At 37.5% G+C, this 16,892-nt stretch overlaps 1 protein-coding gene across 3 annotated transcripts in view; it reads left to right on the forward strand.

Annotated features, from left to right (window-relative positions):
• Positions 1 to 1,246: 1,246 nt before the first annotated feature.
• Positions 1,247 to 16,892, forward strand: part of LOC131073563 (photosynthetic NDH subunit of subcomplex B 1, chloroplastic) — a 72,651-nt gene continuing 57,005 nt past the window's right edge. For all 3 annotated transcript variants that reach the window (XM_058010020.2, XM_058010021.2, XM_058010022.2), the window contains exons 1-2: positions 1,247 to 1,867; positions 2,463 to 2,613. In XM_058010020.2, coding sequence (XP_057866003.2) covers positions 1,398 to 1,867; positions 2,463 to 2,613 — 621 coding nt within the window. In that variant the 5' untranslated portion in view covers positions 1,247 to 1,397. The remainder of the gene's footprint in view (positions 1,868 to 2,462; positions 2,614 to 16,892) is intronic.

The following is a 16,892-nucleotide window of genomic DNA, read 5'->3' on the forward strand; positions in this document are numbered from 1 at the left end:
CTGATTCCTTTTATCTTCTTTAGAAAGAAAGCATTTAAACATTCATTGAAACTCTCATCTTATATGCTAGATAAATTTGAGGAGAGAGAGAGAGAGAGAGCATATAAATATATATTGATCAATAACTAAATAGATGTGAAAATTGATTAAATTATTAAAATAATATTAATGAGGAATTCGGGTCGTGACAACCATACTCAAACCCAATGGATAAGATAAAAGGGTATGGCTAATGTGGGATCTCCTCATAACTACTATCGAGGAATAACTCAAATCTATGAAGTGGAAAAATATTGAGAAACCACTTAATGCACATCAACTATACATGTCCATATAAATAACAGTTGAAGCACATAAATCCCTGAATGGGGTAACACATCATGATCACGAAATAAACACATGAACATGTGCATAATCAATGGAAAAATATCAACATATCCATCACAATATAATAATACTAGAAATGTCTCCTAAAATGCAGCCAACAATGGTGCTAATACAAAAGAATGGTGATCCAAAGAATCCTAAACAAATATACATGTATAGCTATACAAATAATGTCTCAAGATATGCACAACATAGCACAAACATGAGAGACATTACATTGAGTAACCTTTGGTCCCTATAGAAGATGTTCCCTTGATAATATTTATGTAAGGAAAACTAAGTGCTACTAAAAATGTCATTCAAATATGCTATAGAAAAGAGGAAAAGTGATCAACTTCCTTGTTAGTAGTGAAACCCCTACATTAAATCAATAGTAATTGAACATAAAGATACTCTCATATATATCAAGTAATTAGAATGAACTAAGGTGATCATCCCTAGACATGCAATACAACATCTTTAGAGTGTTTGTCAAAATATCACAATTAAATTTTAAAATTTGTGATAAAAAATTATTAAATTTGACTTTGAAAACAATAAAATAAAATTACAATTATGATTGAACCTAAAAAAATAAAATTATATATAATCTTATTCAAAATAAACAATATTTCAACAACTCTACCAAAAATACTTTGCAGTTAATAATATTATATAACCAAACATTAAATTCAAATTCAAAATTAATTATATACCTTTAAAATCAATTAAATGCTAAAACAATACATTAAAGACATGGACTCAAAATAATGTAAAACAATTAGACAGAAAGTATGTGGATTTCCCCCGGATAGGAGCTTATCCATATATTCTCCACACGTTTGTAATTTAAATATCAAGCATAACAAATAGACTCACCAATTTAATTTTAAAGAAAATAATAATACTTCTGCTGTTTATGCACTTCAGACACTTTAGAACTTCGAAAATTCAAATTCTTATTGCTGAAATGTGTTTGCTCGTAATTTGAATGGATTGACATTCAACAGAGCTTAGAAAAAGCTAACGCCATGGCAGCAGTGGCTGGGGTGCATGCATCTCTTCTTCTAACATCTCCAATTGTTTCTAACAATCCAAAGATCTCCCCTTCATTTTATTCTTCAAATGCCCATAAGCATAATCTCACAAAATTCTTCACTCCTAATTCAGACAGCGGTAAAGGCAATGGGAATGGCTGTCATTTGAGGGCAATTAAGGCCAAGAAGAATCCATGGCTGGACCCATTTGACTATGGGGAGGACCCAGATATGGAATATGGAGAACTATTCGCAGACGGAAAGCAGGATGCAGAATATCCAAGGCCCCCTGATAACCCAGACAGTGAATATGGGTTTCTCAAGTTCCCTAAGGGCTACAATGTTGAGATTGCTTCACTTGGTGCAATGCTGAGAGGCGATGTGAGAGTGTGCGTGTGCATGGTGGCAGGTGGCGTTTATGAGAACTTGTTATTTTTCCCTGTCATACAGCTGCTCAGGGACAGGTATAAGGTGTTTTCATGGCCGATTTTTAGGCAATTGTCTAATCTTTCACTAAATTTTTTGTATCTTGGAGGCTCAACTAGCTCTTGTTTATAAAAAATGTATAAAGAATTATTACTTTCAGAAATTATATAATCTCCTGGTAAGTGGTAACTATTCGCACGTCCACCTGACAACATTTAAATGCAATATACCCATACATTTGTTTATATCCTCCAGCACTCTATTTTTAAATGACCATCCCTATCCCCATCTCCATTGTAAACCCCAGTGTCATGCACATATACCACATTTGCTCATGACTATGACTACTTATATCACACATCTCCTATTGATGGTGATTAATAATCCATACCTTTATAAATGTTCTCTGGTACCCTTAGTCATAATTTCAAAATGATATCCCATTCTGGATTCCCTTCTCATTTCCCACGTCTCCTGTTGATTATAATTGAGAATCTTATGTTTTTCCATTTTAAAAACATTTTAATTAATCTACAATACATAATATTTCATGTTTTGTTGTTTGAGAAGATTTATCTATCATTCTGTGGCTAAAAATGGATCCATCCCTTTAACTTTCACCTGGTATCACAGGTACCCCGGAGTCAGGATAGATATGATTGCCACAGCAAGGGGCAAGCAGACTTATGAAATGAATAAGAATGTCAGATATGCTAATGTTTATGATGTTGAGAAAGAATTTGTTGTACCTGCAGACTATATGGAAGCAGTTGGTATGCTTAAGGTAGGTCCAAAGAACTTTTGAATTTTATATCTCTTGTGAAAAGTTGAGTTCCATCTTGGATCGATTTCTGAATTATTCTGTATCAAGTTTGCTCGCTATGCTTGGAATTGTAGTCATATGAAAGTGGAATTTATTTGGAAAATAAGTATCATTGATCCCAAAATGATGGAGGCAAGTTTCTCTAAACCTTCAGCAAAAACAGTATGCAAAAACTAGAACTTTAGTCTTTCATGAGTCAATAAAGTACAGAGATAATAGAACGGCCTTTCATGAATGAATACAAAAAAACAGGATTATTTTATCCTAAAAATGTGGATGGCGTCATTTCATACAAAACACCCATTAGGCCATAGGCCCAATACAAAAATGATTTAGAAAAGATTTTTCATAAACCGAGGGCACAAAGCTAAAACAAAGTAATCAATTCATGCATTTGCAGCCACAGTGAGAGGCTGAGAGCAATGGGCAGAGGATTGTGCTGAGCCTCTCCCCTGCCTCGGCAAGTTTGAGGCTCTTTCAAACTGATGCTTCTCAACCTACATAAATAATCTCTTTTTAAATAGCATCTGGTGGATAGCATTCAGGTCCAATGATTAAATTGACATGCAGAAATCATTTTGTCATTTTGAAGATGCACAGCCCAACTACTGTAAAGTGTAGACGACCAGGAAGCTGGCTGTCAGTGAGATAGAGACCAGTGATTTTCTTAGTCTGATGCTAGACCAGGTTCGTTGGCCTATGAACTCAGCCCTTGGAGTGATCAAAGACCCAGCTACGTTATCTAGAGGTACCCTGCTCAACATGCATTGAGTATTGCCTTAATAAGCAGTGAGTTCGAAGTTGTTGAACACCAGAGCAATGTTTTTGCCCTCTTTTTTTGACAAAAATTCAAATAAATCAAGAGGAAATAGTATCAATAAACAATGAGGTGACAATATAGAGAGCCTAAACTTCATAGACTTAAGCATAGTCAGATAAAAAGAAAAGGTTTATTAGAGAATAACCATACTTCAAATATATTTGTTTTCACATTAAAGTTCAATTAAATCGTCATATTCCAAGTCAAGCTAGAGTAAACAAATAAGGATAAGATATAATAGCAAGGAACGGTTTATCAGATATGCTTCCAATATGGAGATTCAAGATCATCAAAGTTTTTGAGGGTAGGGAAAGGTCATTTACCTTGGTTTCCATTTGAAACAAAGCATGATCCCTAGAACTGAGAGGGAATTAAGAGCTTTTGAGGCCATTATGGTTTTGATTTCTTTCACTATGGCATCTATAAATAGGAGGAAGTAACCAAAATGGTTTCTTTCTTTGAGACTTGGGAAGTGTAATATGAGGTTTCTGAACACTTTGGAGGATTTTGCGATAGGTTTAGACATTTGGTCATTAGCTTTGAGGCCCATAATCTAGTTGTAGGAGAGAAGCTTAAGGAGCTAGTCACTAAGGAGTAGATTGAATGATGAGTACGTGGACATTTAGGGATGAGGGTGAGTGCCAGGAATATAAGATGTAGCTGGACAAAGTTCATGCATATTGGAGAATTTGACATGCAGTATGGTTTTGTGGGTTGCATAGTACGTTGGCTAGAAAAGGGGCTAGGATTATTGTTGAAAATAATTCGTAGTTATTAAGAAGAGAGGTCAGGCCTTACCTGGATCAACTCCTGAAATGAATTTCTTGTTTGGTGAGTAAGCCAATGCTGAGTCAATATCAAGTTGCATTTGAGTAGCCACGAAAGATTCTCTATGATTCTACAAGTCATCTTCAATAAGTTTAAGTGCTTCTTTCTCATGGTTGTGGTGCTTCATTCATATTTCCTTCATCCTCTTATTTGAATTTGATTTCTTTACTCTCCTCTGTGGACTTGGGCGAGAGAATAAGATACATAGGAGGGTTCAGATTTGGTCCTCAGGCAATTGCCCCTTCTTATAGACATGGGGGTTGGAGAGTAATTAGATTTGGTCATCTATTTTTTGATAGGACTGAGAGTCTATGTATTAGATGATAGGTTTGATAATTTATAACGAATCTTGATGGATCACACTCTCAAATGGTTTGGAATTTGGGTCAAATATGTGACTTAGTGGCATTTATAGGAGGGATATCAAAAATTCTAGGCACAAACTGTGTGCCTTCAATCTAACTATAAGAGAAGCGCTCTAAATGAATATGTCATTTCTAAGTTAGTAGATAGAAGCCACTCACCTTGTAAGGAGTGAGAACTTATCTTGTCAAGTAGAGATAGTGGAATGGGGTTGTGAAAATGGTGGGTTTGGGGGTAGCAAGTAAAAGGTAAAAGTAGGCTGGCAATAAAAAGTTGGGATGAATGGGGAGAAAATGGTTGGATATTGGTATCATACACCTAGGATATGGGCATAGTATGGTGATGAGAGGGTCAAAGGCCAGTTGGGGTGGGGAGAGGGTCACATCACTCTGAAATTAATATGAACAATCTCAATTGCTGCTTTACTAATATTAATCACTGTTCTTATTGCATCTTCTTTTTTATAAAAGATAATTGCATTGCTAAGTCTGACCGCTAGACAAACAATAATTTATCTAAGCGATTCTTATTCAATCTGCCATGTTTTTTTTTCTGACTTACCCCAATAACTACCTGAACTTCTCATACTAATCGATGTTTAGCATAGTGATTCAGAATTTTCTGAAGTCTTATGGAGTAAGATAATTTTCTGAGTTTATATAATGATAATGAATGTGTTATAGCCGAGGTCCAAACAGTAAAGGATGCAATCCTGACAGGGCATGACGTAACGATCAGCAACAAAAGTAAGTAAACAAACTTCAAGCATTTAAATTTGACATTAAATACATTAGAAGAAAGAAAAAAGTTGTTGCCAATGCATTATCTAGAAGACCAACTCCGTGTTCAATGTATCACATCTCTGTTAATTGGAGAGAAAAAATCATAGCAGAATATGCTAAGAATGCATTTTCAGCTGATGTGTTGGAAGCCAAACTACTAGATGACCAGTACACAATATGTAAAAAACTCATTCTCTACAAGGAAAGAATCTACTTGGTGCTGGAATCGAGAATGAAAGGGAAGACTTTGAGAGTAATCCATAATACACCCTTGGTGGGTCTGTAATGTCCCCACTTTGAAATAGAATTTAATAATAAATAATAATAATAAAATTAAAATAAAAAATAATAAAAATAAAATCAAAATTAAAATATAAAAGAATATAATTAAAACTTAATTAAGCTAATGAATGGTCAAAAGACATGAAATGAAAAGTTGTGACTCCCTAAAACATGAGATATAAAAGGGAGAAGAGAAACTCATTTGAGGGGGGAATACTTGAGGGAATAAGAAGTGCAGAACTGATAAGACAACAATGAGGAGGCATGACCCTTTAAATGGATGTCTCTTTTCCTAGAGATGTGTCTCCTCAATAAAATAGTATAGTATAAAAAGATATGGAATTAAGAGAGGAAGAAAGAAGGAAGGATAGGGATTAAGGAGGGTTAATGGAAGAAGAAAGGAATGGGCAAAAAATAAGGAACTGACTTTTAGGACAGAATTGATGAAAGGTTGTGACCCTTTGATAGGGTGGTAATTGTGAAAGGTTGTGACCCTCGCCAAGGGAAGGCATGATGAAGGGGTGTGACTTCTCCCTCACAAAGGAAGATATAAAGGGAAGGTGGTCTCACTTGAGGAGGGGGAGTATATTTGACATATCTTTGCCTATATATATGTAATACATGTGACAATTCCCTTGAGGAATTCCTATCCATTGGTCTATCTCATTTTGGAGGGGAGTCTTGGTACTGTTGACGTGTATTTTATACACAATCATACACAGAATAAAATACCAATAGGTATCTTATCCTCTCTTGAGAAAATAGTCTCTAACTGCTGAAGATCTGCAAAAAGGATCAGTTAGATGGACTCCAAGGTTCTTTTAGTGGGGTCTCCACGTGTGGACAAGCTTTTTAGTGGTATGATGTGATTTGCTGTTTCCTCCAAGGCGTCTTACGGATTCCAAAGGCTCGAAGATTTTACTAATCTAAAAGGAACTTTCAAAAAAAAAAAGCAAAAGATAGGGTTTGAGAGGTCTAATCTAGCCTAACCCTATGAACGACTTAGCATGAATGAGATTTGGCAAGACTCAACCAACTTCAATTTTGCCATAAGATAACAACTCAATTGAAATTAGTGCGATCTTCTAAGGTAATAATGACGTTCAATGCATCAAAGACCAAGGACACTACTACGAAAGTACATATCCTAATGCTTGAAGGTTAAGGACTCAAAATGTTTTCCAGTCGACCACGCAAGGCGTTCCTACAATCAGCAAGAAGCTAGTGGTTTGGATTGCGAATCCTACCAAATATCAAATCCCACACTTAGTCTTTCAAATTAACAAACTACTTTGATTGAGCGTGATTCAAGTACATCCAACAACCATGAAGATAACTCAAGAAATTTGCAACAAAACACCATAACTTCAATATTTTATTGATTTCCAAGTCATCATATACAACAATTGCTTGAATTTCTCTCTTCAAGACTCAATCTTGCTACAAAATAAAAATTGCTTCTAACTCTAATCTCTCTATTCCATCAACTATTGACTATTACTCTATTCCTCTATTATACTATTCTCCAATGAAATGAAAAATGGGGGTATAAATAGCATCCCCAGTTACAATGAAAGGTCCAGATTGAAAATAAATCAATGGACAAGATCATGACACCTAAACCCTAATTAGGGTTTGTTACAAATGACCTCCTTTTTACTGAACAATATTAAATACATAGCCAAATATTAAATTCGGCACAAAAATCTAGGAGGTATCAACCAATGAGAAATAAGATGTCATGTCATCTGTAACAACCTTTCATCTAGAATCTTATTCCCTTTCCAATTCTCTTTCTTAGCATATGCAATGAATTTTGTCACGATTCCTTCGATTTCTGTGATTGGAATCTCGGGAAGATTCTTGATACTCTCTTCTAAGTGGATGACCTGATCGAATGCATCTAGAAGAGCTGCGTCCCAAGTAGGTTCAAGTTCCTTTGTTCTATCAATCAGGAGCATGGTGGCATACATCTGATCATATTGCTCATCTGTAACATCTGCGTCCTTACGAAAGATGATCTTAATTCTATCCTCAAATTCTTGTATATCTACATCTGTCTCGACCTCGATCCTTCTGCCAAGAATGGTACGAAGTACCTCAAATACTCTGTCCTGGGTCGGATTGATCACCTCCTCAACTTGGCCACATCTAACACTGATGTCCTCGAAGAGAACACTCTTTATATGGAGTAAGGTTGACCACTGAAACAAATTGTGAGAATCACCTTCTAAGATCCTCTCCTGCGTTAAAATCCTTCTGGATGTGTGTCTTATTACTTTCAAGACAGGGATGACAACGTCCTTGGTATGGGCAAATGCAGCTACTGTTGCCATCAATCTGTGAATAATCTCAAGAACTTGGATAGCCTGATGAATGATCTTCGACATCCTTGTAACAAACTCTATGGCCATTGTATGAGATCTATCCATCCAACTACATGTACGCTGGACCAGGTTCCTGAATCTTTCTGCTTCATTGATCGATTGAAGGGGCAATGCCTGCACTGGTGATCTAACTGGATCCTGACGTCCCAAAGGTTCATTGATGTGACTGAAATAAGTCCTCCATGCACCGACCTCTCTCTCAAGCTTTCTATTCTTTTCTACTTCTTCTCTAAGCTTGTCCTTCAATGCCTCAAATGTGTCAGTGGCATCATCTAAAGTCTGCTCTGCTGTGGATGGTCCTAACTCAATAGTCTGTATATGATAGTCTTCTGCTAGGATCTCACCCTCATATTTGTCTGCTGCCGGTGTAGCTATCTGCAGTTTTCTAGATCCAGTCTCATCTCGAATCATCTTGGACATCTTTGTAGCCTTCTTCTTCTCTGTTGTCATATGTGAACGTCCAACAAGGCTCTCTAAATCAATTGCACTGTCCTCGTCCTCAATTACGATCACCTTAGTCAATCTTTCCTTCAACCAATCTGGGATATTCGATCTTGTCTCTTGAACTTGAATTTCTTTATGTACTATTTCTTCTTGTCTGGGAGGAGATGTTACTTCATTATCTTCTTCTAAATCATAGTCTTGGAGAGATCCATCTGACGAAACATGCTGTGCCTGTCCTTCCTCCTGTCTGTCATTCTGTACCATCGACTCCATGGACTCTTCCACTCGAACTGTTCTATCTTCTGGTCTGGAAGAAGTACCTGGTGTTTGATCTTTGTTGGCACCTAACTTTTTCTTGGAAGGCTCTTTCTTTTTTGATCTTTCCTTTCTCTTCGAACCTCTCAAATGGAGATTGCCCTCGCTGGCACATCGAAGGTTACCTTCACCTGAATTCCTAGGATTAGGATTGCCTTCGCTAACACTGGCTCCACCTTCGGCTGGTTTCTCTTCCAAAGTAAAAGACATAGCTATGCCTTGTTCTCTCAATTTCTGATGCTGAACGTCTACCCATCTGCGAGTACAAGACAAGACTGGTGCCATCAAATCATCTAAATCCACGGCCTCGGGCTCATTCCAATTCAAACTTATTGTTTTGCTTTCTCTATCATATGAAGATTGGATGTGCCTGCCGTTGTCCTGAGCTTGGTCGGCCACTCTGTAAATCTTACATTTCCTAATGAAATCCAAAGGCAATCTAGAATGTATCTTTCGTTTCACTTCGAGATCATCTAGGAGATTCATCATAAAATCTTCAATTTGGTGCTCATGTCTAAATCTTCTACCGACCGTCTCCTCTAAATGTCCATGGGGATCAAAACTATTCCTCCAAGCAAAAGATGAAAAAGAATTCAAGGCTAACTCCTTCTCTGCGTCATCCATGGCTAAGACATTAGGACATACCTCAACTGAATTACCCAAAATAATAGGTACCTGAACTCCATTCTGATGTCTGTGTCTGAATGCCTTCACATATGCTGCCAACTGCCTTGTTACTTCAAGTAACACAATTCTGTCTGTCGGGTACCTCGACAACATGTATGGAGGTAAAGGACATCCATGCACTCTAATGTAAGTGAACTTGGGAAACTGAATGAACCAAGCACCGTACCTCTTGATGAACTCCTGGGCATCCTGAGATAATCTGTTGTGAATTCCACCTTGCAACGTCCTTGTGATGTTCATCGTGAAAGTATCATTGACTAACTTGTAGTTCTTCCCTGGCGGATGATGCAAGTAGGTATAGGATTCACAAGCTCTGACCTCGCCGGGTCCTCTTCCAATCACTCCTCTGTGAGGTAGTCCTGCGTACTCAACACTCCTGATCAAAGCATAGATGACGTATGAACTCATGTGGAAGGACTTAGTAGCCCTGAGTCTCCTCAACTGTACGTCTAAGCAATGGCTAATTATCCTAGCCCAATGTACTGTACCCTTTCCTTGAACAATCACCTGGATGAAGTAAAACATCCATTTCTCAAAATAGAAGGCAGGAGGTGCTCCTGTAACTCTGTTGAGCATGGTAATCAAATCTCTGTACTCCTCCTGGAAATCAATCCTGTGTGGTGTGTTCGGTACTTTGCTCAGACGGGGACGACTCTTGAGTAGCCAGTTCTTGTTGATTATGCTTAGGCAAGCATCTGGATCATCATCGTACACTGATCTGGCTCCTTCAATGCTCTTGTATATCATGTCCCTGTGCTCTGGAAGATGGAAGGCTTCACTTATGGCTTCCTCTGAAAGGTACGCCAAAGTGTTTCCCTCATTGGACACAATTGTCCTGGACTGTGGATTGTAGTGGCGGGCACACTCGATCATCAACTCGTGGCATTGAATAGCTGGAGGAAAACCGGCCGCCTTAATGATGCCACTCTCTATTATTCTCCGGGCGACAGGTGATGGCTTGCCGATGTAAGGGACCTCTCGAAACTTCTTCGTACTAAAGTTCCCCAGGTTTGTATCTCCAATGTTGCTCCATTTAGACACGATCTTGGTCTCCACTTCTTCGGTCTTCTGATCTTCTTTCATGAGAGCCGAGCGGCTGGTGGATGCTCCCGCCTTTGGGGTCGCCATACCTACACAACATTTCATTATAAGAAATAAATTTTGCAATAAATAACGTAAATAAGAGAGATAAAATTTTAGGAAACCTCATGATAAGTCTCTAGAGTTATCATTTCCTAAAATAAACGATTGAGCCAAGAGATTCAAAATTCAAAATTTCAAAATTTGGAATATGACGATGAATGAATAAAGCAATAATAATAAATCGCCATACCTCAATAAAGAGCTAACTCTAGAATGCAAAAACAAAATTCGCCTAGGCAAAATTTGAAGTATAAAATAGTCTTCAATATGATCTCCTCAAAATCGACTTCGCCACCTCTGGAGAGAACGTGATCTTCAATTATCGCCTTTGGCGTGGTCTTAAATGATCTTCAAATTTATCCTTGACAAATCGCTCAAACAAATCGTCCAAGTCCTTAGCAAATTCGCCTTAACGTATCCTCAAGCTCGCACTTGGTGTGGTCTTCAAATTCGCACCACCTTTTGATAACTAAGCGCCACCCTTGGTTGGAATTCGCACCACCTTTAAACACACTTCGCACTATATTCGCCTCTTCTTAATTCGCATGAAGAAAGGTAAAAATGATTATGTGAAAATGAAATCTCTCACCCTTCATATATAGCGCGCTCATCCTTTCACCCCTTAGGCCGACTTGCTTAAATAAAACCATTTTTTTAATGATTTGCAATAAAATAACAAGGCCGACTTGCTTAATTGGGCGTTTCAAATCGATTTTATATTAATTAAATAATTAATTATTAATGCCTTGCGTTTTTTAAATGAGAATTTCGATTTTTAATAAAGGCAAAAAATAATTAATAAAAGATAACGCCATATTAAATGCTAAATAAAAATGGATTTTCAATTTTTAAATCGATTTAGCATTTAAGGAAAATTTGAATTGTTTAATTTGGCGCCAAAACTGGAAAACAAAGGGACGTACCTCATCGCTCTGGTCCCTTGGAGAGGGACAGGAGCGATTCATGATTTTGGTCTTGATTTTGCATTTCTTACGTCCAACTCCTTCATCTTCGTGTTGAAAATCGATCATCATGATGAGTCCTTTGAATTTGATCATCTTGCATGCGTACTTAAAGGCCTCTTTAATGCTCATCGCCCTGGTCCTTGTCCAAAGGACAGGAGCGATCTTCTAATTTCCACGTTCAATATGTATCTTTGTTCCTCGATCTTTCATTATTGGCGAATAACACCTATGCTTGTTCCTTTTGCGTTTGTTTCATTTGTTTGCACGAAGTGTTTGGACGCTTTGAGGGATCATCGCCCTTGTCCCTTGGAGAGGGACAGGAGCGATCCACGTTTTCTTCTTAACCTTGGCAAGTTTAAACTCCAATCTTCGTTGTGATGTCTTCCAAACGATGTCCCTTACCTTGCTTAACCTCGCCTAGCTTTGATCTTGAAGGAATATGCGTGCTTTTGATGATATCGCCCTGGTCCTTGCCCAAAGGACAGGAGCGATGTGAGCTTTTACCTTGATTGGCAATGTTTGGACGTTCAACACTCTTGCGAATTATCTTCAAACGACGCCTTGGACCATATGCTATCTTATGACGTCTTGACTTAGCTTGAACTTGAAGCAAAACGAGGAATCCAAAGCAAATCGCCCTGGTCCTTTGGAGAGGGACAGGAGCGATATAGTCTCCATGCTCAAAATGATGATTATTTTACGTCCAAAACTCTTGTATATCATCTTTTTATCATACCATGGACCCTCTAAAACATTGCAACGTCTTGTCCTTACGTAAATTTTACATGAAATGGCCAATGCATCTAACATCGCCCTGGTCCTTTGGAGAGGGACAGGAGCGATCCTTCCCTTGTGGCCACTATCTCACTTTGCCAGGTTCCAAGTTTATATTCAACGGACTCGTCCCTCTTCACTCCATTCGTCCATGCCTTGACATCATCTGTAACTTTGCAAAAAAAGCAATTATATCAAAAATCGCTCTGGTCCCTTCCTGAGGGACAGGAGCGAACTAGGCATTTAGCACTGTTATGGACGTCCCAAAAATCTTCAATTTATATTCAACGCATTTATCTCATGTTTTTCTCTGTTTTTGAACGTAAACTTGCCTTGACCTTTGTCTGGATTTTGCATAATGAAGGAAATCGCTCTGGTCCCTTGGAGAGGGACGGGAGCTATAAGGTATTTCGCCCTGGTCCCTTGGAGAGGGACAGGAGCGATTTGGTCAATATAGGTCATTCTCCTTCGTTTTTGCATCTCAAATTATATTCATTTGGCAAAGCATCTTCCTTCGGACCCTTTCAAATTGTTAAGTCATCGAAATCTTGCAAGGACAAGGCGAAATTGAATTTGTAGCTCCGGTCCTTCACTGAGGGACAGGAGCGATTTTCCTCCTGGAGGCATTTCCGTGCTCATGAAAATCTTCAATTTATATTCAATGGAAAGATATCGCCATTCTCCATCACTTCCAACTTGAAATTTGTCTGGACTCTGCAGGGATGATGAGATATTTGAAAATGAGCTCCCGTCCTTCACTGAGGGACAGGAGCGATTTTGCTCCTACAGGCCAAAATAACATGATTTTTCACATTTTAACACTTCACGAGGCGAAAACAAATCAATTCCAATGCCCAGGATCAAAATCAAAAAAAGTCAAAATTTGGGTCAAAATATTCAATCGGACAAAAAAATTCACATTTCACTTTCAGTACTTAGACAAATTTAAGCTCTGCATCAACATTCCAATTGAAAATTAGACCATTTTGGCGAATTCATTGCATTCAAAATTTGCATCCTAGAAAAGGAAGCTCAAAAGCTCTCAAAAACGACTGGATTTTTGGCCTGAAAAGACAAAATTTAAAACCCTAAGGCTTGACCCTAAATCCAGACGACTAACTGACTAACAAAACCCTAAAACGAAAGCGAAAACGAGCGAAAAAACAAGCAAAAAGAGGGGGTCCCCATTTGCGATGGGGCGATGTGTGAAATGGTCACAACAGGTACATACGAAGGATTGCAATCAGCTAGGAAGCCACACCGGTAGAGACACCCCAAGAGGGGCTGGGAGGTGAGAATGGAGGTTGTCATTCCGTGCTCCTAGGCTGGGTGGAAGGGATCGAGGCGCCTTGTATGGTCTCCCAACTGGTGCTCCCTAATGATGATTTGTTGGTTGGATAGAACTTCAAAGGGAATTCCATGTGTACATCTTGGATGTTACAAACTTACAATAGTAAATCTGAATTGTATTTGTTCAATATTGGTTTTTGTGTTTATTTATCCCGTGATACTAACTTGGTTGCAGGCCCTACATTAGGATACTAAGATAACAATTTCCATTTCCAAGCATTATTCAAACTCTAATTGAAGAATTTTAGGGCAGATTAGGTTAAGTCCCAGTAGGGGACATTACTTGTTTAGATCCTTTTGACTAAAAACATACTTCAAGCTATTCTGATCAGTCTTAACCACAAATCAACCTCCCACCAAGTATTGTTTGAATTTGGTTAATGTGTGCATAATAGCCAACATTTCCTTGTCATATATGGAGAATTGCCTTTACACCTATATGAGTTTTTTAACTCTCAAATGCGATTGAGTGCTCATTTTGTATAAGCACTACTCCAATTCTTCCTCTTGACACATCACACTCCAAAGCAAAAGGAAGGGAAAAGTGAGGAATAGCTAAGAGGATTGTAATGTACCCTTCGCATGCATAAGGAAGTAGCGAGGACCGTTAACCTATTTTAATTCTCATAGGCTAATTAGGATATAATAAGGAAATAATTAATCAATTAATTAAATTAAGTTGTCTAAAAAAATTGATTTTTCGGACGGCTTATATTTAACTAATCAATTTTATAAAGTTGGATGATTTAATTAAAAAGAACTTATTTATGGGGTCCAAAATGTAAAGTTAAATCATAAAGTCACTTTCGGAAGGAAATAAAAATTTATGGAGAATAATATTTATTTCTTTCCAAAAGTGTATAAAACGGGGATATGAAGTGAGAAAATTCATTTTTGAGATTTTTCATTTGTGAAACCCCAACTTTAGAGACTAGGAAATTATTCATCTTCCTTCCTTAAGATGAAAGCCCTACAAAGAACATTGGTTTGAAGATGAAAACCCTCATAGCCAATTTGTGAGTGGATTCATTCAAGATTCATAGGTGTATGCTGATTGATTTGAAGAATCGAGAAGAGAAATCAGTTTCAATTTGATTGAAAGATTCTAGACTTTTTGAGATTCACTTACCTGAAAACCATAGTGTACTACAATGGCAATGGAGCATTGAGAGTTTGGTAAGAAATTAGTTTATTTTTCATACTTTTCCTGGTCGTACCACAATGCCAGACACTAAGTTAGCTGTAACAAGTATTGTAAAAGGGGTGATTGGAGTTTGTGAAAGGTTAGAAAATATTTGTGGGAGAACAAGGCTGGTCAACCCCTATTTCTGCTGTCAAAACTTTTGCAGGTTATACAAGGTGCTGTGGGAATTTAGGAGTGAGGGACTGTCATGGAGATAGATTTCAGTTCCTATTCATTAATCATATCAGCAGTTAACAATTTTCAACAGTTTGAGGGTGCACTTGGGCTATTTTGAGGAGATATATGGATGAAATACCTTTGCAAGAATAGTTTCACAGTTTGCAAACTCTGTGAGTACCATCCGAGTTGCCGAGTACTCTATGTTTTTTGCTCCGTGAGTTTTTACAAGTTTAACTCGCGTGGTTTTATCGACACAAGAAAAGTGGGTAAAAATGCCTGCGCGGGTAAAAGGTTGGTTATAATGCATTTTTCACACATTGTTTTTGCTATAAAACTATGTATTTTCTCTTTTGAGATGTCATTTTTTAATTCAATATGCTTTGTAATTGAATATTGCAAAAAAATATGTTTTCTTTTAAGAAATTTTGAATTTTACTACTTTTGAGTTTTTTGCAGAGTCCAGAATTTTTGGTCTTGCCGAGTACTCTCCAAGTCCAAGTCTGTAAACTATTAATAATATAATTTCTGAGAGCTTAAGTTCAAGGATTTTGAAATGGACAGTACCATAGTTTAGCCACCCAAATTTAACAGACATTTGTATTTATCTTCCTGTTACATACTAGCAGCATTCAATGCACTTAGGTCACATTACCCTGAATAATAATAACTTCTGGTTCCATCAGCACTTATTTCCAGATTGGAAGGTCAGATTTTGTTATTGTTTTAGTTCTATATGTATGTTCATATGTGATTTGAATATCTTGCATAGGGTTTAATATGTTTGTAGTTGAAAAGAATATCTGTTAAAGGGAAAATTGCATTAATAGCTAGCTGCAACAGTAAGCTTTATATCTGGTGAATCAATAGCATCATTTTGATTATTTCAATTGGGTACATTTTTTCAAACACTTTGCAAAACACGGGATTATTTCATCTCTTGATACTTGCCATTTTATCAAATATTTGAAAGACACAAGCTCGTTACTTATTTAAAATTTTCAAATGGTCACTGTTCAACCTCATTCCATGTGAATGCTCCCTTCTTTGTTAGATCAGTTAAGGGGGCAGCCAGTTGAGAGTACCTCTTAACAAAAATTCTATATAAGCTACAAAGGTCAAAGAATCCCAGTAGCTATGCCAAAGTCTTCAAGGGAGGCCAATCCAGAATCGCTTTGATCTTCTCCAAATCCACTTGCATTCACTTTGCACTGATGATGTAACCCAAATATAAAATCTCTGTTATGGAAAACTCACATTTTGACTGGTTTGCAAAAAGAGACTATGCTTCTAGAATTCCTAACACCTCATCAATATGCCTCAAGTGCTTCTCTCACGTCTTGTTGTAGATAAGAATATCATTGAAGAAGACAAGGATAAAATTTATCAATTGTTTGCAGAATATTTGGTTCATGCATGACTGGAAGGTTATTGGGGCATTTGTCAAACAAAATGGGATGACCAAAACTTCAATGCCTTTAGTGGCTCCAAAAAGCCATCTTGTGAATATTCTCCTCTCAAGCTTTGATTTGATTGTAGTGCAATGTGAGATCTATCTTCAAAAAATAAACTACTTGTTGTGACGTATTCACACATCGCCCCATTGTAAATGGGGACCCCTACTTTTTGCTTTCTGGGGTTTGTTTTTCTAGGTCTTTTAGGGTTTTGTCTATTAGCCTTTGCATGCTGAGTGTTGCCAGAGGGATCACTAAGATAGCAGGCTCTGTTTTAGCTAAAGGT

Source organism: Cryptomeria japonica, chromosome 10, assembly GCF_030272615.1.
Source record: "Cryptomeria japonica chromosome 10, Sugi_1.0, whole genome shotgun sequence".
NCBI lineage: Eukaryota > Viridiplantae > Streptophyta > Pinopsida > Cupressales > Cupressaceae > Cryptomeria > Cryptomeria japonica.